The sequence below is a fragment of the Hemitrygon akajei genome, chromosome 7 (assembly GCF_048418815.1).
Source record: "Hemitrygon akajei chromosome 7, sHemAka1.3, whole genome shotgun sequence".
In the NCBI taxonomy this organism is placed as follows: Eukaryota; Metazoa; Chordata; class Chondrichthyes; order Myliobatiformes; family Dasyatidae; genus Hemitrygon; species Hemitrygon akajei.
Genome location: NC_133130.1, coordinates 108,013,360 through 108,040,416, shown reverse-complemented (window position 1 = coordinate 108,040,416; position 27,057 = coordinate 108,013,360). Strand labels below are relative to the sequence as shown.

At 46.2% G+C, this 27,057-nt stretch overlaps 2 protein-coding genes across 4 annotated transcripts in view; one reads left to right on the top strand and one right to left on the bottom strand.

The window, feature by feature from the left end:
* Nucleotides 1–24,152, bottom strand: part of sytl3 (synaptotagmin-like 3) — a 117,570-nt gene extending 93,418 nt beyond the window's left edge. The window contains exon 1 of one of the 3 annotated variants that reach the window (XM_073051669.1): nt 24,072–24,152. The gene's annotated coding sequence lies outside the window, so the exon portion shown is untranslated. Of the gene's footprint in view, nt 1–204; nt 294–3,100; nt 3,121–24,071 lie in introns of those variants that run through there. The other 2 variants (XM_073051672.1, XM_073051671.1) reach the window with 2 other exon arrangements.
* The window catches only part of LOC140730784 (dynein light chain Tctex-type 1-like), a 50,642-nt gene continuing 24,430 nt past the window's right edge, over nt 846–27,057 (top strand). Inside the window, exons 1-7 of the mRNA XM_073051676.1 lie at nt 846–929; nt 2,660–2,701; nt 2,793–2,916; nt 4,441–4,518; nt 10,185–10,616; nt 12,266–12,480; nt 24,944–25,168. Coding sequence (XP_072907777.1) covers nt 903–929; nt 2,660–2,701; nt 2,793–2,916; nt 4,441–4,518; nt 10,185–10,255 — 342 coding nt within the window. The 5' untranslated portion in view covers nt 846–902 and the 3' untranslated portion in view covers nt 10,256–10,616; nt 12,266–12,480; nt 24,944–25,168. The remainder of the gene's footprint in view (nt 930–2,659; nt 2,702–2,792; nt 2,917–4,440; nt 4,519–10,184; nt 10,617–12,265; nt 12,481–24,943; nt 25,169–27,057) is intronic.

Here is a 27,057-nt window from a genome sequence, read left to right as displayed (position 1 = left end):
CTGCTCATCTGTTCTGCACCTGACCACAAGTTAATTGTGGATATCAGCAAATCGTGAAACCAGCTTCCTGTCCATGAGCTCTGTCTATACTTCTTACCGCTTAGTAAAACAGCTAGAATAATCAAAAGACCCCAAACACCACAGACATTCTCTCTTCTCCCCCTTCCCGACAAGCAGAGGATATAAACGCTTGAAAGCACTTACCACCAGGCTCAGGGACGGCTTCTACCGTCCCTGGGTCAACAGGATGTGGAAACTATAGAAAGGGTGCAGAGGAGATTTAGAAGGATGATGCCTGGATTGGGGAGCATGCCTTATGAGAATAGGTAGAGTGAACTTGGCCTTTTCTCTTCAGAGCGACGGAGGATGAGAGGTGACCTGATAGAGGTGTATAAGATGATGAGAGGCATTGATCATGTGGATAGTCAGAGGCTTTTCCCCAGGGCCGAAATGGTTAACACGAGAGGGCACAGGTTTAAGGTGTTTGGAAGTAGGTACAGAGGAGATGTCAGGTAAGTTTTTTCGCAGAGAGTGGTGAGTGTGTGGAATGGGTTGCCGGCAACGGTGGTGGAGGCAGATACGATAGGGTCTTTTCAGAGACTCCTAGATGGGTACATGGAGCTCAGAAGAACAGAGGGCTATGGGTAATCCTAGGTAGGGACATGTTCGGCACGGCATCGTAAGCCGAAAGGCCTGCATTGTGCTGTAGGTTTTCTATGTTTCCATGTTACTACTGATGAACTCAGGCATAATACAATCCTCGGAATTCAGCCCTGCCCATCATCCCGCGACGTGCCCCGCCCCCGATGACGTGAAGGAGCCAGCCCCGCCCCCTGTGACGCAGCATCGGCCGGCCCGCGGGGAGGAGGCTCGCTCGAGCGGAGGAGGAGGCGGTTGGGAAAATGGACCCCTATGAAAGTGGGGAGGAGGTGGGGAATGGTGCGGGATGAGGGGGGGGGGGGTGAACAGCGAGTCGTTATAGAGGGCAGAATGCAGTGAGGGATGGGGTTGCTGACAGACTGAACTGTGCCGGCATGGGTGTCTTGTAAAGTGGAACCTGAGGGAAATCACTCCACCCTGTACACCCCGGAGCGGTTTGCAATCTGGAGGCTGAAGTGCCCACTCAGAGCCAAACAGTCCTCCCAGGTGAGGCATTACCTCACCTGCCAATGTGCTGGGGTCATCTATTGTGTCTGGTGCTCCGGGTGCGGCTCCTCACAGTTGGGGAGATGCGGCGTAAATTGGGGGGTCTGCTTCGTCGAGCCCCTCCGCTCCATCCGCCAAAAGCGGAACTTCCTGATGGCCAAATATTTTAATTCCATAAGACAATAAGCTAGAGGAGCAGAAGTAAGCCATTTGGCTCATCGAGTCTGCTCAGCCATTCGATCATGGGCTGATCCAATTCTTCCAGGCATCCCCGCTCCCCTGCCTTCACCCCATACCCTTTAATGCCCTGATTAATCAAAAACCTATATATCTTTGCCTTAACTACACCCAATGACTTGGTAACAATTTCCACAGATTTACCACCCTCTGACGAAAGTAGTTCTCTGTTCTAAATGGACGTCCTTCAATCCTGAAGTCGTGCCTTCTGGTCCTAGGCTCCCCAACCATGGGAAATAGCTTTGCCATATCTAATCTGTTCAGGCCTTTTAACAGTCGGAATGTTTCTATGAGATCCCCCCCCCCCCCCATTCTCTTGAACTCCAGGGAATACAGCCCAAGAGCTGCCTGCCGTTCCTCATACGGTAACCCTTTCATTCCTGTAATCATTCTTGTGAATTTTCTCTGAACCCTCTCCAATGTCAATATCCTTTCTAAAATAAGGAGCTGAAAAGTGCACACAATACTCCAAGTGTAGTCTCACGAGTGCCTTATAGAGCCTCAACATCACATCCTTGTGCTTATATTCTATATCTCTGGAAATGAATGCCAACATTGAATTCACCTTCTTCACCACTGACTCAACATGGAGGTTAAACTTTAGGATATCCTACACAAGGACTCCCAAGTCCCTTTGCATCTTTGCATTTTGAATTCTCTCCCCATCTAACTAATAGTCTGCCAGTTTATTTCTTCATCCAAAGTGCATGACCATACACTTTACAACATTGTATTTCATTTCCCCTTCTCATTCATGTCAGTCTATGGATTTCAACCATGAGCATCGATTTATCCTTACGGTAAAAAAAATTCCCTCCTTTGTACCTCTTCTCACCTACTTATCACCTCCCCCTCCTTCCCTTTCTCCTACCGTTCATTCTTCTCTCCTATCAGATTTCTTCCTCCCCTGACTTTTACCTTTCAGGCCCACTTGGATTCACCTCTCATCCTCCAGTTATTCCTCTTTTCCCACCCCCCCCCCCCCCCCCGGTTATTCTGGCATTTCTTCTTTTCCAGTCCTGAAAAAGAGTCTTGGCTTGAAACGTCCACTTTCCATATTCATTTCCTTAGACGCTGCCTGATCTGCTTGGTTCGTCTGCATTCTTCATAAGTACAGGTTGTGGACCATTTTGAGTTTCCACATAATGTTTAAATGATTAAAAGTTTGCAGTCTGCTTCCAGGCATCCTCACAAATTTTAAAGTGTGGATGCATGTGAGTGCAAATCCACATGGAAAAGTTTTCAAAGATACCCATAAATGCTTTTCCTTTTTCAGACTGCATTTATTGTTGATGAAGTAACAGGTATCATTACAGAGGTAAGGCATTAAAGGTGATTCGGGTGCATTGAAATTGACTGGAGGTAATCAGCTGTTGAAATTACTAAACACTATACACTACTTCTTCTAGTCAATAGAGACTGTAATTGGTGAAAATGGGTATCAGGCAAGCAGAGTAAACCACTGGACAAACAGTGTGATGGAACTCAGTCTACGTCAACTCACCAGACTGGGCAAACCCTTCAAGTACATTTGTAAGTTTTGCAAAAGATTGTCGAGCAAGAGAAAACATGAATTATGTGACACACTGTAGCCCTGTAGAATGTCATCCTGTGCAGACTGCATTTGGCTGATAACCCCTTAAACCTTCCCATCCACCTCTTACCTAAATTGTATCCACTCTACAAATTCTTCCAACAGCTCATTTCACGGACTCACCACCTTCTCGGGAAAAACTTGTCCTTTCTCCTTCAATCCAAGGAAAATGATCACAGCCTCTCCATATTATTCAAGCTTTCCAGTCCAGCAACATTGTGGCTAAAGGGATCAGGGGGTATGGAGAGAAAGCAGGTACAGGGTTCTGAGTTGGACGTTCAGCCATGATAATACTGAATGACGGTGCAGGCTCGAAGGGCCGAATGGCCTACTCCTGCACCTATTTTCTATGTTACTATACTGTTGTAACAGGATGTCCCAGTTCTTGTTCTCAGTGCCTGTCCAATGAGGAGAAGCATGCTGTTGTATAAGACCATAAGACATAGGAGCAGAATTAGGCCATTTGGCCCATCGAGTCTGCTCCACCATTCAGTTATGGTTGATCCTTTTCTGTCCTCCTCAACCCCACTTTCCGATTTTCTCCTCGTAACCTTTGATACAGTGTCCAATCAAGAACCAATCTCTGCCTTAAGTACACCCAACAACCTGGCCTCCACAGCTGCATGTAGTAACAAATTCCACAAGTTCACCATCCAACTCTGTCTGAGCCTTCTGCACAAGGATTCCCAAATCCCTTTGCATCTCAGATTTTTGGATTTTCTCACCATTTAGAAAATAGCCTGCTCATTTATTTCTACTACCAAAGTGCATGACCACGCACTTTCTAACATTGTACTTCATTTGCCACTTTCTTGCCCATTCTCCTGATCTGTTTGTTCTTCTGCAGCCTACCTGTTTCCTCAACACTACCTGCCCCTCCACCAATCTTCGTATCATCTGCAAACTTGGCAACAAAGCCATCTATTCCATCCTCTAAATCACTGATGTACAGCTAAAAAGAAGCAGTCCCAATACCGGCCCTTGTGGACAGCACTAGTCACTGGCAGCCAACCAGAAAATGGTCCTTTTATTCCCACTAACTACCTCCTACCAATGAGCCAATGCTCCAACTCTGTTAATAACAGTCCTGTAACACCATAATTTCTTAATTTGGTAAGCAGCCTCATGTGTGCCACCTTGTCAAAGACCCTCTGAAAGTCCAAATATACAACATACACTGCATCCCTTTATCCCACTTGTAATCTCCTCAAAGAATTCCAACAGGTTCAACAGGCAAGATTTTCCCACTGACTTTGTCCTGTCTCATCCTATGTCTTCATCAATTTCTGGGGAATTACTGTGTTCTACAACACTCCCCAAGACCTTGCCTTTACTAAGTTGTTAAAATGCCAAAAATAACTGTTACCGTGAAGCATTGTGCTAACCACTATAATACCCTGTCAAACTTGTGTAAAAGTACCTGACCATTGGGATACTGACCAGTGAACTGTATTTGACTGCAGTGACCACTGTGATAATGCAGAAGAATGGAGCTGGTCTGAGCGCAGCTCATTCTTGCTACTGGGACGCTAATACTGACGGTAAGTTTGTTGTTGTAACAATCGCATTTCAGTTCAGCTGCCTGAATGACTCTGACTTGTCGGGAAAGGATTCTTTGTGTGTAACTTTGAATCATCTCAGCATTAATCTGTGTATGAAGGACAGGATTGTGAACCTCCTCATACTTTGTTCTTTTCTAAAAAGCAAAGTAAATTCAGCCCAGGGAACTGGGTATGAAGTTCTGTAAGTGATGCAGTCAAGCCTTTGTCGTCTGCAAATACAAAAGTGGAGGCATGGTAGCGTGGTGATTAGTGTAACACTATTACAATGCCAGCCACCCGGGTTCAAATCCCCAACTGCCTGTAAGGAGTTTGAATGTTCTCCTTGTGGGAGTTTCCTCCAGGTGCTCCCGTTTCCTTCCATGTTCCAAAGATGTAGAAAACATAGAAAACCTACAGCACAATACAGGCCTTTCAGCCCACAAAGTTGTGCCAATCATGTCCTTAGAAATTACTGAAGTTACCCATAGTCCTCTATTTTTCTAAGCTCCATGTACCTATCCGAAAGTCTCTTTTAAGACCCTTTCATATCTTGTTACAGTATGTTGACAGGTCGACTAAGGGAAATGCCATACTAGATCTAGTATTAGGTAACAAACCAGGTCAGGTCACATGTCTCTCAGTGGGTGAGCATCTGGGGGACAGAGACCATCGCTCCCTGGCCTTTAGCATTATCATGGAAAAGGATAGAATCAGAGAAGACAGGAAAATTTTTAATTGGGGAAGGGCAAATTATGAGACTGTAAGACTAGAACTTGCAGGTATGAATTGGGATGATGTTTTTGCAGGGAAATGTACTATGGACATGTGGTCGATATTTAGGGATCTCTTTCAGGATGTAGGTTTGTCCCGGTAAATAACGTTAGGGTGAAGGAACCATGGGTGACAAGTGAGGTGGAAAATCTAGTCAGGTGGAAGAAGACAGGATACATGACGTTTAGGAAGCAAGGATCAGATGGATCTATTGAGAAATATAGGTTAGCAAGAAAAGAGCTTAAGAAGGGGCTGAGGAGAGCAAGAAGGGGGCATGAGAAGGCCTTGGCAAGTAGGTTAAAGGAAAACTCCAAAGCATTCTTCAACAATGTGAAGAACAAAAGGATGACAGGAGTGAAGGTAGGACCAATGAGAGATAAAGGTGGGAAGATGTGCCTCGAGGCTGTGGAAGTGAGCGAGGTCCTCAATGAATACTTCTCTTCGGTATTCACCAATGAGAGGGAACTTGATGACAGTGAGGATAATATGAGTGAAGTTGATGTTCTGGAGCATGTTGATATTAAGGGAGAGGAGGTATTGGAGTTGTTAAAATACATTAGGACGGATAAGTCCCCGGGGCCTGACGGAATATTCCCCAGGCTGCTCCACGAAGCGAGGGAAGAGATTGCTGAGCCTCTGGCTAGGATCTTTATGCCCTTGTTGTCCATGGGAATTGTACCGGAGGATTGGATGGAGGCGAAAGTTGTCCCCTTGTTCTAAAAAGGTAGAAGGGATAGTTGGGTAATTATAGACCAGTGAGCCTTCCATGTGTGGTGGGAAAGCTGTTGGAAAAGATTCTTAGAAGTAGGATCTGTGGGCATTTAGAGAATCATGGTCTGATCAAGGACAGTCAGCATGGCTTTGTGAAGGGCAGATTGTGTCTAACAAGCCTGATGGAGTTATTTGAGGAGATAAACAGGCATATAGATAAGGCTAGTGCAGTGGATGTGATCTCCATGGATTTTAGTAAAGCATTTGACAAGGTTCCACATGGTAGGCTTATTCAGAAAGTCAGAAGGCATGGGATCCAGGGAAGTTTGGCCAGGTGGATTCAGAATTGGCTTGCCTGCAGAAGGCAGAGGGTCGTGGTGGAGGAAGTACATTCAGATTGGAGGGTTGTGAATAGTGGTGTCTAGTGGTTGTGACTTCTGGGACCTCTACTTTTTCTGATTTTTATTAACGACCTGGATGTGGGGGTAGAAGGGTGCGTTGGCAAGTTTGCAGATGACACAAAGGTTGGTGGTGTTGTGGATAGTGTAGAGGATTGTCGAAGATTGCAGAGAGATGTTGATAGGTTGCAGAAGTGTGCTGAGAAGTGGCAGATGGAGTTCAACCTGGAGAAGTGTGAGGTGGTACACTTTGGAAGGACAAACTCCAAGGCAGAGTACAAAGTAAATGGCAGGATACTTGGTAGTGTGGAGGAGCAGAGGGATCTGGGGGTATGTGTCCACAGATCCCTGAAAGTTGCCTCCCAGGTAGATAGGGTAGTTAAGAAAGCTTATGGGGTGTTAGCTTTCATAAGTCAAGGGTTAGAATTTAAGAGTTGCGAGGTAATAATGCAGCTCTATAAAACTCTGGTTAGGCCACACTTGAAGTACTGTGCCCAGTTCTGGCCGCCTCGCAATAGGAAGGATGTGGAAGCATTGGAAAGGGTACAGAGGAGATTTACCAGGATGCTGCCTGGTTTAGAGAGTATGGATTATGATCGGAGATTAAGGGAGCTAGGGCTTTACTCTTTGGAGAGGAGGAGGATGAGAGGAGACAAGATAGAGGTATACAAGATATTAAGAGGAATAAATACAGTGGACAGTCAGCACCTCTTTCCCAGGGCACCACTGCTCAATACAGGACATGGCTTTAAGGTAAGGGGTGGAAAGTTCAAGGGGGATTTTAGAGGAAGGTTTTTTACTCAGAGAGTGGTTGGTGCGTGGAATGCACTGCCTGAGTCTGTGGTGGAGGCAGATACACTAGTGAAACTTAAGAGACTATTAGACAGGGATATGGAGGAATTTAAGGTGGGGGGTTAGATGGGAGGCAGGGTTTAAGGGTCGGCACAACATTGTGGGCCGAAGGGCTTGTACTGTAATGTACTATTCTATGTACCTGTCTCCATCACCATTGCTGGCAGCCCATTCCATGCACTCCCCACTCTCTGCATAAAAAGTTTACCCCTGACATCTCCTCTGTACATACTCCCAAGCACCTTAAACCTGTGCCCTCTTGTGGTAGCTGTTTCAGCCCTGGGAAAAAGCCTTTGATTATCCACACGATCAATGCCCCTCATCATCTTATACACCTCTATCAGGTCACCTCTCATCCTTCGTCGCTCTAAGGAGAAAAGGCCGAGTTCACTCAGCCTATTCTCATAAGGCATCCTCCCCAATCCAGGCAACATCCTTGTAAATCTCCCGTGCACCCTTTCTATGGTTTCCACATCCTTCCTGTAGTGAGGCGACCAGAACTGAGCACAGTACTCAAGTGGTGTCTGACCATGGTCCTATATGTATAGTTGCAACATTAACTCTCGACTCCTAAATTCAATTCCACGATTGATGAAGGCCAATACACCGTACACCTTCTTAACCACAGAGTCAACCTGCGCAGCAGCTTTGACCATCCTGTGTACTCGGACCCCAGATCCCTCTGATCCTCCACACTACCAAGAGTCTTACCATTAATACTATATTCTGCCATCATATTTGACGTATGGATTAGTCGGTTAATTGATCATATGTGTGTAATTGGGTGGCGTGGGTCGTTGAGCCAGATGTGCCTGTTACTGTTGTGTTGTACTCGCAACCCTGTAAAAGCATCAGCAGCAATAGAACACACCTGGATGCAGAGTACACCTTGATGCTGCCTGACCTGCTGAGTTCTTCCAGCGTTGTGTACGTATTCTTTGATCCACAGCATCTGCAGTTGTATTTTTGTGTTTTGACACCTGGAGTCTGGTTTTGTGGTTGACAGAACACTATTTTATTAGTAACTACGTCATATAGTAACTTAAACCAGGTAAATCAAGAGTTAATGGTGTTTTGCATATATAGTTGTAAATATATAAACTCCCAAAACTTCTTCAAGCTTAGGTGGTAATTGATACAGTCTTACGATGGGGTGGTAAGAAAGTTCAGTTCAATCCACAAAATTGAGGTGTGAGAGAGAGGTATTTGTAATCCAAACAAACAGGCGTCATTGATCTTCCCGTTGTCCTCCGAATCCTCACACAAAGTAACACCAACAGTAGCTTATCACAAAGGGGACCATCTTCAAGGGAACCATCACCAGGCAAGGGTTGACACACTGGTAGATTCCACAAGGTTACCCCAATCACACATAACATGATAGTCATTTATCCAGTTCCACGATGTACAAATTAACACTAACAGTGATTTGCCACAGGGGTGCTTTTCTTCAGTGAACTACCACACCCAGACAAAGAGTAACACACGTGGTATTCACAAAGGTTTTCCCCTCACCAGAGAACCCACTCCTGTGGATTAACTACGTGACAATCACACTTTCGTATCGGAATGGAAACGAACTCACCTTTACGGGCTACTTGGAGACAGAGTCCAAACAGTGCTCTCTTTGTCACTGGGTTTCTTCTGTTTCAAACTTTCCTCTCCTCTCCTCTCTGCAAACTTCTTCTAGTTGCAGCAACTTGTGAGAGTCATTTATCAATACTCTGGCACGAACTCAACTCGCCTCTTTGGGTTACTGAAAGTTTAAACCAGCAACTGACTCACTGGTGTCTTCCACTGACCGAATCTATCTTGACTCTGACTGTGTGTGTCTCTGTGTCCTTATATATTCAAAACAAGCCGCAAGATACCATACACATTCAGTTGTCCATCATGTAGCTCCTCCTCTCTCTTTGCAGCAAGCTGCTTGCACTGTACCTCCTCTCTCTCTCTCTCCCCCCTCCCTCCCCTTAAAGGCACAGTCCATAATGAATAAAACTTAAATAAAATCACACTGTGCTGCATCGCTAAGTTAAAAAAATGAAATGTACCAATCGTAAAAAATGATGAGAATCTAAAATACTGATGAATAGTCAACTAGAATTTAAAAATGAAAGCCTTGCTTTAATACTCTCATTGGATTCTTTGAAGAGCTAATAGTAGCAATCAAGAATAAATACTGGATGCAATTTGTTTTGATATCCAGCAAGCCATCTGTATCATCTAATGCTATAGAATAGTGACAAATAGAATAAGTTCATACAGTCAGAAACAAATGTGTTCAAACAAATAACTATCCAACCAAAAGCAAAGTAATTCAGAATGTCAGTACAGGAACAGGCCCTTTGCCCCAACATATCTGCACAGATCATGATGCCGATCTGCAGTAAACCTTTCTAGCTGCCCCTGGTCTATACCCTTCCATTCCCTGTTTGTTAATGTCTGTCTAACTGCCTTTTAAACATTTTTATTGTATCTGCTTCCACCACCTCCCCGGCACAAAGCATTCTCTGTAAATAAAATGTCACTTGAAAATCACTTTAAACCTATGCCCTCTAGCTTTTGACATTTCCACCTGGGGGTGGTGTGTGGGGAGTCTCTGTCTGCCCTATCTATGCCTCTGATAACTTTATAAACTTCTTTCCAGCTTCTGACATTCCAGACAAAACAACCCTCATACTTCCAACAGAACTTGTCACATGCTGGTGGGCTGGGGAAGTAGAGCTGACACTGCTTGCTTTCAGAAGTAGAACATGTGGATGAACTGTGGGATTAATTGCTATCAGAATGTCCAAATGCTGATTCATGAGACTGCGATGTGGAGTACTTAAATGATATATAAATAAAAATAATATGCACTCTGTCAAGTAGTTTGCCCAAGCATGTGGCAATGTTGAAACGATTCCTAACCATGCACCTTTGAACTGTTTTCAGCGAGCTGCACTGTGAGATGGGAGAATAATACTATGTATTGTATTGTCACTGTGTTCGGGCTGGGCATCTGAAATCTCGATGACTGCCAGACACCACAATGAAGACCCTGCCTGTGAAGCAGAAATGAGTGTAATACTAATGAAAGGGTGTAACAGTTACTATTGGACACCCTCTTCACTACATCTTACCTTCAGTATTGCTTTGTTACAAAGTTACATTTTTATCTGCCATCGTTTTAATTTTATGTTGCACGTTAAGGAACAGTTAACACCAGTTTCATGTAAAGTTGTTACTTTAAAATAAATATGGAGTGTTTAATTTAATCCTTGTTTCCATCATTTAAGGTGTTCAGCAATCCTTCCCTTGAGTGCTGGGTTCCTAAGTTCTGTTTTTGTGTAAAGTAATTCCACAGCTAGTGGAATCACTGTTCAGGTGAGTGAAGTTATCCACACTGGTTCAGGAACCTGTTGGCTGAGGAGTAAATAGGCTGTTATTAAACTGGTGATGTGGAACCTAAGGGTCCTGTACCTCCCCCACCCCAAAGGCAGCAGAGAGATGAGAGCATGACCTGGATGGTGAGAGTCTTTGATGATAGTGCTGAATGGCAGCACTCCATGTCAGTGTGTTTCACAGTAGGAAGGCTTTGTCTGTGATGCAATGAGTTATGTCCATTACTTAATGTAGACTTTTCTGTTGCTGGGCTTTGCTGTTCACATACCCAGGCTGTAACGCAACCAGTTAGGATACTTCCCACTGTATATCTATAAAACTTGTCAAAGTTTTAGGTGACATGCTGAGGTTTTGCAAATTTCCAAAAAAGAAGAGATACTGTTGAGCTTTCTTTGTGATGTCATTTGAGTGTTGGTCTCAGGACAGATCCTCTGATAATGACAACACCAAGAAATTTAAAGTTACTGAACTTCTCCACCACCGATCCCCGAATGAGCACTGACTCATGGGCCTCTGGTTTCTTCCTCCTGTCGTCAATAATCAGTTCTTTGGTTTTGCTGACATTGACTGAGAGGTGTTGTTGTGGTACCATTCATCCAGATTTTCAATCTCCCTCCTGTATGTTGACTCAACATCACTTTTGATTTGACCATCAACGCTGGTGTCATTATCAAACATGTATACAACATTGTCACTGTACTTAGACACAGGATCATAGGGATAAAGCGAGTAGAGCAGGGGCTATTCACACAACCTTGTGGTGCATCTGTACAAACAATGGATAGTGATGAGGAATTAGTGACAGAGAAAAAGACCTCTGTTTCTATTCTTAGAATTTGCTTTCAGACTGTTCCACGAGAGCAGTAGAGGGCACCTGATGGAGTGGGCTGTGAGGTGCCACACTCCACCTGGCGAGAGTGGTGGAAAGGTTGGATGACATAGTTTGTAGTGGATGGAGTCAAGGAAACTTCGTGTCACAGTTCCTTCCAGCAGCTGTTCTCCATTCTTAGTTCCTTGTGTGTTTGGTCTGCAGAAGGTTTGGACAGCTTTTAACCATGGCCAGTAACAAATGCCTTGTCCCTACCAACCACTGTCTGTTCTTTAGGTCAGGGTTGTTCTGCTTAATCTTAGACTTTAGTACTGTTTCATTCCATGGCAGTGTGGTTGAGCTCTGGTCTAAGAACACCTTGTATTTCTGCTGTAATAGTTCATAGACCTTCTCCATAAACCAATCCAGATTCTTTTTGGTAGCGAAGACAAAAATCTTTTCATAGGTGTTAATAACGGTGGGCTAGGGCAGCACAATAACCCTGGGCTCTCTGTAACTACTATTCTTTTTGTGATAACTTCTGGGTGAAGTGATTCACTTTGGAAGGTTGAATTTTAAGGCAGAATACAAAGTTAATGGCAGGATTGTTAGCAGTGTGAAGGAACTGAGGGATCTTAGTGTCCGGGTCCATAGGATCCCTCAGCATGGCAGTGCAAATTCATAGAGTCGTTAAGAAGATGTCTTATGTTGACAGGTCCTGGCAGTATACACTCCATCTATTACCAGTGTAACATGCTGTAGGGTTTCACTGCTGTGTAACATGCTGTAAGGTTTCACTGATACTGTAATGGTTTCTCTGTAGCAGCAATGTTTGGGTTATGACTAGAGATAACGGGGTTTGGAATGCTGTTGTTCTTGGAAGAGAACTGGAAGAGAGATTTTCATGGCCAGGGAGAGATGAGGAGAGAAGACACGAATGGAGAGAGTTGGTAGACCACCAGATGGGGTGGACTTGGAGCGAGGGTCCGAAGGGCAGCGACAATCGGAGGAGGCCGATGGTGGACAATCAACTTATCGGTGAGCTTCAACTTTGTGCAACAGACTGTTTAATAAGATTGGGCCCTTTTTTTTGTTTCTTTACTAACCGTATAATCAAAGTAAGAATTATAAAGCTTAATTGTTTAATCGCATATTGTGTATTGTTTGATATTTCGGGGTACTGATTTGAAACGGGAATTCTGAAGAGTGAGAATTCTGAGTTAGTATCCGCCCTTACTTCTCTGGCGAATAAATGGAAAGTCAGATTCAAAGTCCCAGCTAAGGCAGGCTCTGCCTATTCTCTGGAATAACGCCCACCGCTGAAAGGGAGGAGGAGTATGAGGCTTGGGTGGAGCGGACCTCTCAATTGTTAGGTGAGTGGCAGTGCTCTGATGATGAAAAGCGACAGAGATTGGTTGAAAGTTTGAATGGGCGAGCCACTGACGTGAGAGCTGTCAGGTTGAAATCTCCCGTGGCGACAGCTGTCAGTTATCTGCAAGCACTGGACAATGCTTTTGGTCTGACTGGAAGCCCAATGGAGCTCATGGTGGGGTTTCAGAACACGCGTCAGGAGAAGGGGGAGAAGCTTTCTGCTTTTATTTTTCAGCTAGAGAGGCAGCTAAATTTCTTGCAGCATAGAGGGATCATTCAGGCGTCTGAGGTGGATCAGATAGCCAGGGGCTCCCAGTCCCATGACCTGATTGCGTGGGGTCTCTGACAATCTCGTAAGACCCCTCCATCTTTTGTTGAGCTGATCAGAGAGGTACGGGAAGAGGAGAATACGGCGGAGGCATGGGAGTACTCCGTCAGCAGGGTACGGTCCTCGGTAGTAGTCCCCTGCAGTGAAGTGACCACAGATAGCCTTCCCCAGGGAGCGGTAGAGGAGATTGTGGCAGAGTTGAGAACAGAGCTATGTCGGCTGTTCTCAGCGGGTGTGACCCCCCCCAAATGACGGAGCTGTTGGGGGGGGGGGGGGGGGGGAGCGGATCCCATAAGGGTGCATAGTTCCCTGAAGGTGCAATCTCATGTGAATAGGGTGGTGAAGTAAGCTTTTGGTATGTTGGCCTTTATAAATCAGAGCATTGAGTATAGGAGTTGGGATGTAATGTTAAAATTGTACAAGGCATTGGTAAGGCCAAATTTGGAGTATTGTGTACAGTTCTGGTCACCGAATTATGGGAAAGATGTCAACAAAATAGAAAGAGTATGGAGAAGATTTACTAGAATGTTACCTGGGTTTCAGCACCTAAGTTACAGGGAAAGGTTGAACAAGTTAGGTCTTTATTTTTTGGAGCGTAGAAGGTTGAGGGGAGACTTGATAGAGGTATTTAAAATAATGAGGGAGATACATAGAATTGACGTGCATAGGCTTTTCCATTGAGAGTAGGGAAGATTCAAACAAGAGGACATGAGTTGAGAGTTAGCGGGCAAAAGTTTAAGGGTAACTTGAGGGGGAATTTCTTTACTCAGAGAGTGGTAGCTGAGTGGAATGAGCTTCCAGTAGAAGTGGTAGAGGCAGGTTCGGTATTGTCATTTAAAGCAAAATTGGATAGGTATATGGACAGGAAAGGAATGGAGGGTTATGGGCTGAGTGCGAGTCAGTGGGACTAGGTGAGAGTAAGTGTTCGGCACGGACTAGAAGGGCCGAGATGGCCTGTTTCCATGCTGTGATTGTTATATGGTTATAAGGGGATGAACAATGTGGAGGGCTGCTGGCAGCAGGTGTCACACCTGAAGGAGAGTGAGCTCCTGGGTACCTCAGCAGGGAGAGTCATTGGGAAAATCGAGAGAGACCCAGTGAGGGAACGGGTTTATGTCTCTGGGGGAGCACGTTCCCAGCAATGTACTGAGGAACCCCCGAAAACAAAAGGTAAGAGTGAGGTGGTTCATTTTGGTAGGTCAAATATGATAGCAGAATATAGTATTAATAGTAAGACTCTTGGCATTGTGGAGGATCAAAGGGGTCCAAGTTCATAGGACACTCAAAGCTGCTACACAGGTTGACTCTGTGGTTAAGAAGGCATATGGTGCATTGGCCTTCCATCAACTGTGGGATTGAGTTTAAGAGCCGAGAGGTAATGTTGCAGCTATATAGGACCCTGGTCAGACCCCACTTGGAGTACTGTGCTCAGTTCTGGTCGCCTCACTCTTGGAAGGGCATGGAAACCTTAGAAAGGGTGCAGAGGGGACTTACAATGATGTTGCCTGGATTGGGGAGCATGCCTTACGAGAACAGATTGAGTGAACTCAGCCTTTTCTCTTTGGACCAACGGAGGATGAGAGGTGACCTGATAGAGGTGTACAAGATAATGAGAGGAATTCATCGTATGGATAGTTAGAGGATTTTCCCCAGGGCTGAAGTGGCTAGCATGAGAGGGCATAGTTTTAAGGTGCTTGGAAGTAGGTACAGAGGAGATGTCAGGGGTAAGTTTTTTAAGCAGAGAGTGATGTGTGTGTGGAATTGGCTGCCGGCGGTGGTGGTGGAGGCAGAAACAATAAGGTCTCTTAAGAGACTCCTGGATGGGTTCATGGAGCTTAGAAAAATTGAGGGCTATGGGTAAAGCATAGGTAGTTCTAAGGTAGGGACATGTTTGGCAAAGCTTTGTGGGCTGAAGAGCCTGTATTGTGCTATATGTTTTCTATGTTTCTACCACAAGGGGTAGTCGGGATTTCTTGCTTGAGTATCGGCGTGGCCCAATTTGCAGAAGTACTTGGTTGTACAGGAACGCAGGGTGGCAGTGAATTGTCAGGAACACTACGAAGAGGGAAGTCACCTTCAAGTGGGGGATGCCCCTGGCACATTTCCCAGTGACAGTAATGTCTAGTGCCCTTGTGAGACACGCCAGGGAGAAACTATAGAAAAAGGGGAGAAAGTTGACCGCTGAGTCATTCAACTTCGGAGACTCTCAGGCTCCTGCGGGTTGAAAGAGGAGGCTGGGAGAGAAGCTGTTGAAGCTGGAAGATGTCTTTTTCACTGACGAGTTTGATGTCGGTTGTTCCAAGAACATGCATCACACTATCCAGGTGACTGAGGATACCCCGTTCAGAGAAAGGTCGCGGCGCCTGGCCCCTGCAGATGTGGAAGATGTTCGGCAGCATTTGTGTAAGTTGAAGGAAGCTGGGATCATTACTGAGTCCCAAAGCCCCTCTCCGTCCCCAATAGTAGTGGCCAAAAGAAAAAATGGGAAGGTATGGATGTGTGTGGACTATAGGACTCTGAACTGGCACACCATCCCTGACCGGTATACTGTCCCGAGGATTGAAGACATGCTGGCCTGCCTGAGTGGTGCGAAGTGGTTCAGTGTGCTGGACTTGAGAAGTGGATATTACCAGATCCCCATGAGTGAGGTGGACAAAGAGAAAATGGCATTTATATGTGCTCTGGGATTCTTCCAGTTCGAAAGGATGCCCCAGGACATGGACATGTTGGGAACCCCTGCAACCTTCCAGCGGTCATGGAAAAGACAGTGGGAGATAAAAACTTGCTTGAGGTATTGGTATATCTGGATGGCCTCATAGTATTTGGATCCACCTTGGAAGACCATGAAGCGAGGCTACTGAAGGTGCTGGGCCGCCTGAAAGCTGAAGGGTTAAAACTTTCCTTGGACAAGTGCCAGTTCTGCCAAACGTCTGTTAGCTCTATTGGGCACAGAGTCTCATGGGATGGGGTAAGCTACAGACCCAGCTAAGATCAAGATGGTTACCACTTGGCCAAGATCCCAGACTGTGAGCGCTCTGCGCTCATTCCTCGGGTTCTGTGGTTACTGTTGGAAGTTTGTGAAAGACTACGCGAAAGTGAGTAACCCTGTGAATCAGCTTCTGTGCAGTTACCCTCCCTTGGGGAAGAAAAGGAGGGGGAAAAGACATGAGGGTGGGGTGTATCGTAGCCCATTGGAGCCCTTTGGACTGAGGTGGGATGCAAAATGTGAAGAGGATTTTCAGTTGCTGAAGGAGCTGCTGACCCAGGCGCCGGTGCTGGCTTTTGCAGACACCTGATTGCCGTATGTACTGCACACAGATGCCAGCCGAGAGGGTTTAGGGGGGGTGTACTGTATCAGGATCAGGGCTCTGGATTGAGGCCCGTTGCGTTTGTCAGCCGGAGTCTGTCGCCCTCCGAGAAAAACTATCCCACACACATGTTGGAATTTCTGGCGTTGAAATCGGCGGTGATGAATAAACTGAGTGACTACCTCTACGGTGCCAAGTTTGAGGTGACGACTGACAAATCCCTTACTTATATCCTGATCTCGGCGAAACTGGATGCCACAGGCCATTGGTGGTTGGCGGCGTTGTCTGCCTATGATTTCAGCCTGAAGTATCGGCCAGGAAGCTGGAACGATAATGCTGATGCTTTGTCCCGACTGGTACATGAGGGACTAGTCAAGGATGAGGAGTGGGAGTGTGTTCCTGCCCCGGGGGGTGAAGTCCCTGTGTCAGTTTGCCGTCACCGTGAAGGCAGAGGGAAAGGAGGGGCAGGAGCGAGTGGTGGATCAATTGGGGGCTTCTGATGATGCCATCCCCTGAGTTTATTGTAACCTGACTGCTCTGAAGACAAATCAGCTGCCGGATTGAGTTCTGGGGAAGTGGCTACTGCTCGGCGAGATGATCCGGGCATTGGTACTATTTGGGCAGCGGTCAAAAAGGGAGACGTGGCTCAGGTGTAGAGGACGAAATGCATTGGTGCCTCCGTTGCTACGAGAATGGCCTCAGTTGGAATTGAAGAATCAGATCTTATACCAGGTCACATCACCCCCTGACCAACCCTGGCATTGCCAGCTGGTTCTGCTCGAAAGTTATCAGAGGACGGCGATGAAATCACTTCATGATGATTCTTGACATTTGGGGGTGGAATAAGACCTATGGATTGCTCAGAGACTGAGCAATGGCTGAAGTATTTCATTTATTATGGCCTTCCCAGGCAAATACATAGTGATCAGGGATGGGATTTCGAGAGCAGACTCATCCGTGAGTTACTGGCATTCTTGGAGTCGAGAAATTGAGGACCACGCCCTATCACCCACCGGGTGATCCCCAGCTAGAGAGGTTTAACTGGACCTTGCTAGACATGCTCAGGACCCTGGAGATAAGCAAGAAGAGCAAGTGGAGTCAACATATTGGGCATCTGGTTTACAGTTACAACTGTACACAAAATGAAGCTACCGGGTACTCACCATATTATCTGATGTTTGGACGCGAGGCAAGGTTGCCCATTGACCTTTGTTTTGGGATTGACGAGGGTGACCTACCACTGAAGACTTATCTGAAGTATGTGTCTGAGATGAAAAGAGAGTTGAAAAGGGCTTATGAATTAGCTGGGGTCACGACTGCCCAGCAGAACCAAGGGAATAAGAGAAGGTATGATCAAAAGGTGAGGTTCTTCCAACTCCTGCCGGTAGACAGACTCCTCATAAGGGAATTGGGGCTACCTGGAAAGCACAAGTTGGCTAACCACTGGGCAGCTACACCCCATGTGGATGAGAGTCAGATGCCAAACCTACCAGTTTTCCAGGTGAAACCAGAGGATGGGAATGGGCCTGTCAAAATTCTCCACGGGAACCACCTGCTGCCCCAGGACAAGAGGTGCAGGTAGACCCAGAGCCCAACTTGGAGCCTTACTAGCCTACAGCTAGTAAGAGGACTCTTCGGAAAAGCGGGGCGACTACTGGGCTCCCAACAGGCAAGGTTAGGCCGTCCCCCACCCCTGAGAGGAATACTGATTAAGAGGATGAGGACCTGGATGTGTAGTATATGCTGTCTTTCGCTAATTCCCCAGTGATTGAGGAACAGACTCCCGGCCCTTCTCCCATTGAGACAGATGAACTGGGGGGAGGCTATCTGTGAGCAGCCTGGGTTACAGTGGAACTCTGCAGAGGAGGAAGTGGGTTTTGATCACAGAGGACTCCAAGCTGCAGGTGGGGACGAGTGATAGATTGGGGGAAGCCTCGCCAGGTAGACCAGAAGTATCCCCAGTAGTGTTGGAACCTGAAGAGTTGGATGATGGGGTATGGAGGCCTCAGAGAATTACGTAGCACCCAGGGGACAGAGTGTGACCCCCTACTGTGTTGGGGGCTATATTAAGCCGCTAGCCAAAACGAGATTTACACCAGCCTGTGCCTTCTGTGGACAAGCAAATTCTGAATCCTTGTAGCCAGGTTTCCCTGGACCTCATGCCTCCTGATCTGCTGAATGCACATATCACAGGCAACCTTTTTTGAACATCTTACTAAAATCCATGAACTGCTCTACCTTTATCAATTTGTTTTATCATTTCCTTAAAAAGGTTAATCAGGTCACTCATCTGAGTGCTACTGGTCCCATGTAACCCAGTACTACCTGTCGCATGGTCGGGTGGTCGGCGTCTAAACCAGCTCCCCCACCAGGCTTGCCTGGTGAGGAGGGTGGCTAGACACCCTGCGGGACGAAAAACAAGACCTGTCACAGAGCAGATGAACCCTCTCATAGGGCCAACAGCCATCCAGCAAACACGTGCCATGAAGCGCGGAAAGGGCATCCCTTGCATTAAAGCTTGCTCTGGCCATTCACTGCACAGAACTTCCTTCAAGATGTACAAAAAAGCTGGATGAACTCAGCAGGTCGGGCAGCATCTGTTGACTGCTTCTTTCAATGGATGCTGCCCGACCTGCTGAGTTCATCCAGCTTTTTTGTACGTCTTGATTTGACCACAGCATCTGCAGTGTACTTTGTGTTTAGAACTTCCCTCAGCCATCTTGGACTCCTCCATGCCGCTGGATCCGGGAGGGGATGTCGAGAGGGTGGGTCTGGACCTGTGCAACCCCCTACTCACCTAAAATCTATTCACGCACACGCTGTTCCTTTCTGAGGAGTGGGGTATCCTCAACACACCCAGTCCTGTAGTGACGGACAAGTGGCGAAGCGGTAGGCTTGACCAGCTGGGAACCGTAGTCACAAGTCTGCATGCAGGCGGCAGGGGAGAGTGGTCACACATGGATTACAGAGCAGAGATCCAGTGAGGCAGCACCCTCTGCGTCTGAGCAGCCCTGTTAGGGAGGCACTGCTCACCCTACAATTAGGGAAGGGCCTAGAAAAGGTGGTTCAAACAAAACCACTCACACCAACCTGGCCAGTAAGAATCACAAGCAGAATCTGATCGTTGCCTCATGGAACACATGATCTCTGTTGGACAATGCTAACTCTGATTGCCCTGAGAGACGCACTTCACTTGTTTCTCTTGTGCTTAAGGACTACAACATGGACATTGTGGCTCTCCAGGAGTCCCAACTCACTGGAGAGGGCGCGCTTTGTGAAGAGAAAGAAGGGTACACATTCTTCTGGTCTGGCAGGCCTGAAGAAGAATGAAGAGAATCTGGTGTGTGCTTGGCTATTGAACTGCCTCGCAGCAAAGCTACCAACCCTGCCTGTTGCTGTAAATGACCGAATCCAGACCTTGCGTACACCTCTGCAAGGAAAACACCACCTCACCATAGTCAACTTTTTGCACCCCAACTCTGATAATCCCAGTGAAGTCTAGGAGGCATTCTACAGTGAGCTGAAAACCACCATCAGTAGCGTGGCAACTTCCGATAAGCTGCTGTTGCTGGGAGACTTTAATGCTCGGGTTGACAAGGAATCCACTGTGTGGCCTGGTGTGATTGGATGCCAAGGAGTTGGCAACAGTAACGGTAACGGTCTACTGCTCCTCTGGATGTGCACAGAATTCAGACTGTGCATTATTAACACACTGTTCAGATTGCCAGACAAGCTCAAATGCACATGGATGCATCCACGATCTAAAAGCTGGCATCTCATTGACTATGTCATCACCTGACAATGAGACATCTCTGATGTTCGTATCACCAGAGTTAGCATGGAGCTGAGTGCTCAACTGATCATCAAATGGTGTGGTCAGATCTATGTCTATCGATCAAACCTCCACGCAGACTAAATGCTGCCAAACCACCCAAAAAGCTGAACACCACCAAATCTAAACACCGTGAGTGTGCTGATGCCCTGAAATCCGCTATGAAAACTGCTCTCAGCAGACTGGTTGAGAATCCACCAGGTGATATTACTGAGCACTGGAATGCCTTCAAAGAAACGGTCTACAGCGCTGCCCAGGACGCCTTGGGGAAAGTCAAGTGCAAGCATCAGGACTGGTTTGATCAGAGCATCTAATCTGTGCAAGACCTTCTAAGAGCTAAGGCAGCTGTACACCAGACTCTTCTTTGACACCCAAAACTCCAGGACTTCCAGGTTTCTCAGACACCTGTACATATTAATTGCTGTTTTAACAAGAATCATTAAGTCCTTTACTTTCTGATTAATCTCAGTTAATTGTGACTGGCACGGGTTTCCCACATTTTATGATTATTTAAAGGGGACTCTCATTTAGTGCCGTAGTGTAGCCATTGTGTTGGAGAGAATGAATTGTCTTACAGGGTCGCTCAGTCATTCCCCCACTGCTCTGTTAGTATTCCCATGTCTAACCACTTGTTCCCATCTCTTCATGGGGAATCTGTCACTCTCCGCTCCTGAGGTCGTTGTCAGTGCAGTGGTGTGACAGAGAGAGCCTGCTGTAGGGGCTGGTACTGCAAGCACACACTGTGACACTATAATCATTTGCCCACAACAGTTGGAAGACTCACTAGTCCATAATTTCCACAGTTACCACGATTACCTTTCTTGCTCAAAGGAATAACATTTGGCACCTTCTGCTCATCATTTCTACTGCTGTAGCCAGTGAGGATGCAAAGATAATCACCAAAGATTTCGCATTCCATAATAATCTGTGGGACAATGAATGAGCTCCAGAGTGGTGCAGCTAACAGAGCTCTTGTCCCAGTGATGCAAGTCTCTCATCTCACAGATCAAGATTTTGGGACCAGTTACAAATGGCTCTATACACTTGTCAAGGTGGACCCCATTTCACAGACCAATAAGCTATGGTCAGTTGCAAAATCTCCAAAGCCATTGACAGCCACTGATATCAGGAAAGTTACTGGGAAAGTGTCAGATTCCAGCATCACCAGTGTCCTTCAGGCTCTCAGCCAGAGTGACCTCAAATGCCCTCAGGAATTTATTCCCACCAATCCATTGTCCTGTCACCTCCTCACAGCAACATATGAAAAATCAATCATCACCAAGAATCTAGAGTCACAGAGTTACACAGTACAGTAACAGGCAATTTGTCCGAACTGGTCCAGGCCAGCTAAACTAGTCCCATTTACCTGCATTTGGCTCACATCCGTCCAAACCTCCCTTATCCATGTAACTGTCCAAGCACTTTCAAATGCTGTTAATGTACCTGCCTCTACTACCTCCACTGGCAGGTCATTCATATACTGACCCACTCTGGGTGGAACAAAATTGCCCCTCAGGTTCTTCCATCTCACCCTCTAGTGACCATCCAGCTTATCTATGACCCACCTGATTTAATAAACCTCTATAAGATCACGTCTCAGTCTCATTCACTGCAGGGCAAACTGTCTCAACCTCTCCTTATATCTCAAGATATTAATACTAGTAACATCCTTGTGAAACTTTTCCTCACCATTTCCAGCTTGATCTCATTCTTCCTATAGTTGGGCACTTAAAACTGAACAGAATATTCCATACATGTTCTCACCAACTAGTACCAGTGAAACATTAAGTTCCAGATTCAGTCCTCAGTGCTCTGTCTGATAAAGGCCAGTGTACCCAACACCTTCCTCTTCACCTTGTCTATCTCTGATGCCTCTTTCAGGTAACAGCCTACTTGTACTGGGAAGTCTCCCTTTTCCACAATTCTCTTCAAGGCCTCGTCATTCACTGTGTAACTCCTGTCCTGGTTGAACTTACCAAAGTACATCGTTTTGCCAAGGGCCTGTTATATTCCAGCCGCCATTCCTTGGCCAACTTTTCCAGTTGGTCTAATGCATCATTCGGAGTTCCTGCTTCACCGATGCTCAAAGTAAGCAAGGCATACCCATTGTAAACACAAAGTACACTGCAGATGCTGTGGTCAAATAAACACGTACAAACAAGCTGGATGAACTCAGCAGGTCGGGCAGCATCCGTTGAAAGGAGCAGTCAACGTTTCGGGCTGAGACCCTTCGTCAGGACTGAAGAAGGAGGGGGCAGGGGCCCCATAAAGAAGGTGGGAGGAGGGTGGAATGTGCCAGGTGAAAAACCAATCAGAGGAAAGATCAAGGGGTGGGGGAGGGAAAGCAGGGAGGGGATAGGCAGGAGAGGTGAAGAAGGAATCTAAGGGGAAAGCACTATGGGTAGTAGAAGAAGGCAGAATCATGAGAGAGGTAATAGGCAGCTAGAAGAGGAGACAGATTGAAACTGGAATGGGAGAAGGGAGAGGGAGGGAATTATCGGAAGTTGGAGAATTCGATGTTCATACCAAGGGGCTGGAGTCTACCCAGATGGTATATGAGGTGTTGCTCCTCCAACCTGAGTTTGGCCTCATCATGGCAGTAGAGGAGGCCATGTATGGACATATCCGAATGGGAATGTGAAGCAGAGTTGAAGTGAGTGGCAACCGGGAGATCCTGTCTGTTGTGGCGGACGGAGCAGAGGTGCTCGACGAAGCGGTCCCCCAATCTGCATCGGGTCTCTCCAATGTAGAGGAGGCTGCACCGGGAGCACCGGATGCAATAGATTACCCCAACAGTCTCAAGTGAAGTGTTGCCTCACCTGGAAGGACTGTTTGGGGCCCTGAATGGTGGTAAGGGAGGAGGTATAGGGACAGGTGTAGCACTTACGCTTGCAGGGATAAGTACCAGGTGGGAGATCTGTGGGGAGGGACATGTGGACCAGGCAGTCACGGAGGGAACGATCCCTGCGGAAAGCAGAGAGGGGTAGAGAGGGAAAGATGTCCTTAGTGGTGGGGCCCCGTTGAAGGTGGCGGAAGTTGTGGAGGATAATATGCTGGATCTGGAGGCTGGTGGGGTGATAGGTGAGGACAAGGGGAACACGGTCCCTGTTGTGGTGACGGGAGGATGGAGTGAGGGCCCAAGTGTGGGAAATGGAGGAGATGCAGGTGAGGGCATCATTGATGATGGCAGAAGGGAAACCATGATTCTTAAAGAAAGAGGACATTTGGGATGTCCTGGAATGGAAAGCCTCATCCTTGGAGCAGATGCGGCAGAGACAGAGGAACTGGGAATAGGGAATGGCATTTTTACATTTGGTATACCCATTCCTCACCCATTGTCACCATCATACCAGATACAACTGACCCTCATACCATTGTCACCAATGGTGCAAGCTACATCCTCACACCACTATCACCAATACCGCAAGATACACCCATCCCGCACACCATGTCACAATCGTGCAAGGACCACACACCCCTCACACAATGTCACAATAGTGAAAGGTCCATCCTCTGTCACACCACTGTCACTAAAAGTACAAGGTACAGCCATCTCTCGCACCATGTCACAGTTGCACTGTCACTAAAATTGCAAGATACACATTTCCATCACACTATATCACATTAGTGAAAGGTCCATCCTCTCACACCTATCATCAATAGTGCAAGGCAACCCATTTCTCACACCATGTCATAACCGTGCAAGGCATATCGACCCTCACACCACTATTACCAACATGGCAAGTTAGTTTTGCTTCTTCTTTCATAAAATGAAGTTTCTTCCACCTACCTTGAAGTGACTTGGATAGCACATTACAGCTAGTAATGACTTCACCATAGAGATCAGTAATCTTTCCAACAGACAGAAACTTTCCAGCGATGAGTGCTGGAGGTTTATTTAGCTAAACATGCCTGCTTCAGGGCCTCACTACAGTCTAATTGCAGCAGCTAATTTTCCTCCAAAAAAGTACAACACATCATTTTCTGAAACTCCACAACAGAGACACAAGATGCAGAACTTACCGTTCACTATGAACAGATCAGAGACTTCACCTTATTCATTTCCGTTTGCAAGTACGCTCTCAGTTAATAGTTGAAACCACAAACCACAGCACTAATATCATGATAAAGAGTACTGATGTCATCAAAAGCTGCAAATTGCTTTAAAATAAACCATCCACAGCACTGTTGCAATATGCTGTGATGGCAAATAGGTCAGGCTGCCTGTACATACTGGAGGGATGCAGGCAGACACACTGATGAAGTCAATCCTCGCACAATGTTGATCAGAGCTTGGCCTGACAACCCACGCCACATCCAACTAACACAGCGTTAATGGAGTCCAGGAAACCACCCCGCTGCCTGTACAAAGGACCGTAACTTACTTCTGTTTTGTTTAATGAGATGTTACCAGAATCAATTATCTCACATTAAGGACTCTTCATCTTATTTCGTGTTCCTGTTATCTATTACTATTTAATTATATTTGCATTTGCACTGTTTGTTATCTTCTGCACTCCGGTTGATCTTGTTCCAGTTACTGTTCTATAGATTTGCTGAGTATGCCCACAGGAAGATGAATCTTAAGATTGTGTGTGGTGACATACTGTGTATGTACTTGACAATAAAATTTAAAATTTACTTTCAACTTTGTGCTGACAGGGTGTCTTCAAAGAAGATGCAGTGCACCTTATTCAGGCCAGAAGCAAGGACTTGAGCTCCAACAGAAAGACGGGAAGAGAGGAGCAAAAGATAAGTGACTTTTCCGAAAAATTCTGAAGGGGTCGGGAAAGACAGCCTCGCTCCTGGAAGACAAGAGGACGATTAGAGATCAGATGTCAATCTGAAGGATGAAGGTGTCCAGAATTGCCATTCCTGAACATGGTGGTGAGTGATTTCAGGCTTCAACTCTCCTGCCTGATGGAAGATGACACGGCCCAGGTGGTGGGATCTTTGATGAAGGTTGATACCTTCTTGTGGTAGCACCGCCTATGGCACATATTTGCAAAGTCAGAAATAGAAAGACAGGCCAGATGTATCTGTGACTCAAGAGCTGCTGCAGGAAACAGACATTCAAAATGTTGAATCACTGGGGTCCCTTCTGAGCCAGAGGCGATCTGTACGAGAGGGAGAGATTGCACTTGAGTCGGAGGGAGACCCATGTACTTGCAGGGCTGGGGGTTGGGACTCTGAGCGGGAGCAAATCTTGGGATATATCAGTAGACAGCAGGAGCAAGGTAATCAGGGTGGCCAGTGGCAGAGTAACAACTCAGTAAAAATGAATTTATTTCAATGCAAAAGGCTTAACCAGGTCGGGGTCACAAACACAGAATGCAGCTTGGGACTGAGGTCTTGTTGTTATTGGCAAACCTGAAGCATGGCTGAGAAAGTGGTAGGACTGGCAGCTCAATATTCCAAAATACAGATGGTACAGGCCTGACAGAAGTACAGGTAAGCAAAGAGGGGCTGCTGCCTCTTTGATAACGTAGGACACAACAGCAGTTCCCAAAGATGACATTCTTCCAGGATCATCGAAGGAGGCCCAATGGGTAGAACAAGTAGGGGGAGACCACTCTATAGCTGTGGTTCCCAAACATTTTTGGGTGTCTACTGCCATCCCTCCTTACCTGGCTCCCAGACCACATCCCTGGTGCACACACTCCCTTTCTGACCATTACATAAAAACTATAAATAAGTTTGATTTATTATGCACAGCTAAGGAAAATAGCAACTGCGAATTCAAAGTAGTGACAACTAATTGCAAAAATGATTCAAATCTATTTGAAACTACAAATCAAATTAGGTAATTGCAGTAAAAACAATTTTCATTAGCAATTTTAGAGCATGTATTAGTAGTCCATCTATTCACTACTTAATTGATTTTTCACCTTTCAGTGAGACGGATGGGCTTAGTGCAATGATAGATGTTTTGCTGTCGTGAGGCAAATTCGGGTGGATAAATCCACAGGGCTTGGCAAGAGATTCCCTGGGACATGGTGGGAAACCAGCGCAGAAATTGCATGGGCCCCAGTGGAGATCTTTAAAATGACCTTAGCCACCGGTGATGTGCCGGATTTGGGAGGACAGTTGATGTTGTTCCATTGTTAATTAAAGGCTATAAGAATAAGTCAGCAAGTTTTAGTTTGGTGAGCCAGTGAGCCTGACAAGTAAACTTGAACTATGAACCATCGGTAGTTTTTAAAGTTATTGGTAGGTATTCTAATGGTCCGGATATGTAAATATTTGGATAGACAGGGACTGATTAGGGATAGTCAATGTGGCTTTGTGAGTGGTAGGTCGATGTGGCATGGTGCATGGTAGGTCATGTCAAACCAGTGTTACGGAGTTTTTAAAGCTGAAGTTCAAATTTAATTGCCATTCAACCATTCGTGAATACCCATAAATACACCCAAATGAAACAGCATTCCTCTGGGACTGAGGTGCAAAACACAGTACCAGAACTCACACACAGTACAAGGAACATACATGAGATCAGTGAAATGCAGTCACACAAAAAAAATACTCCAAGGCAGAGGCAAGATCAGACATAATTCCACCCAGCTTGCTATCCAGGTTAACAGACTGAGAACAGTCCAAACTCTCCCCAGTGGCCCTTCACTTGCAATTAGAGTCAAGTAGGCCTGTACCTCTCATGGGACTTTTCATAATGAAGTTACTGTCACCTGTTACCTCCAGACAAACAAATTACTTAAATCAAGGACATCTTTAAAATGAGAAGGTAAACCATTGATGGCAGAATACAGAAATAAGTAAAA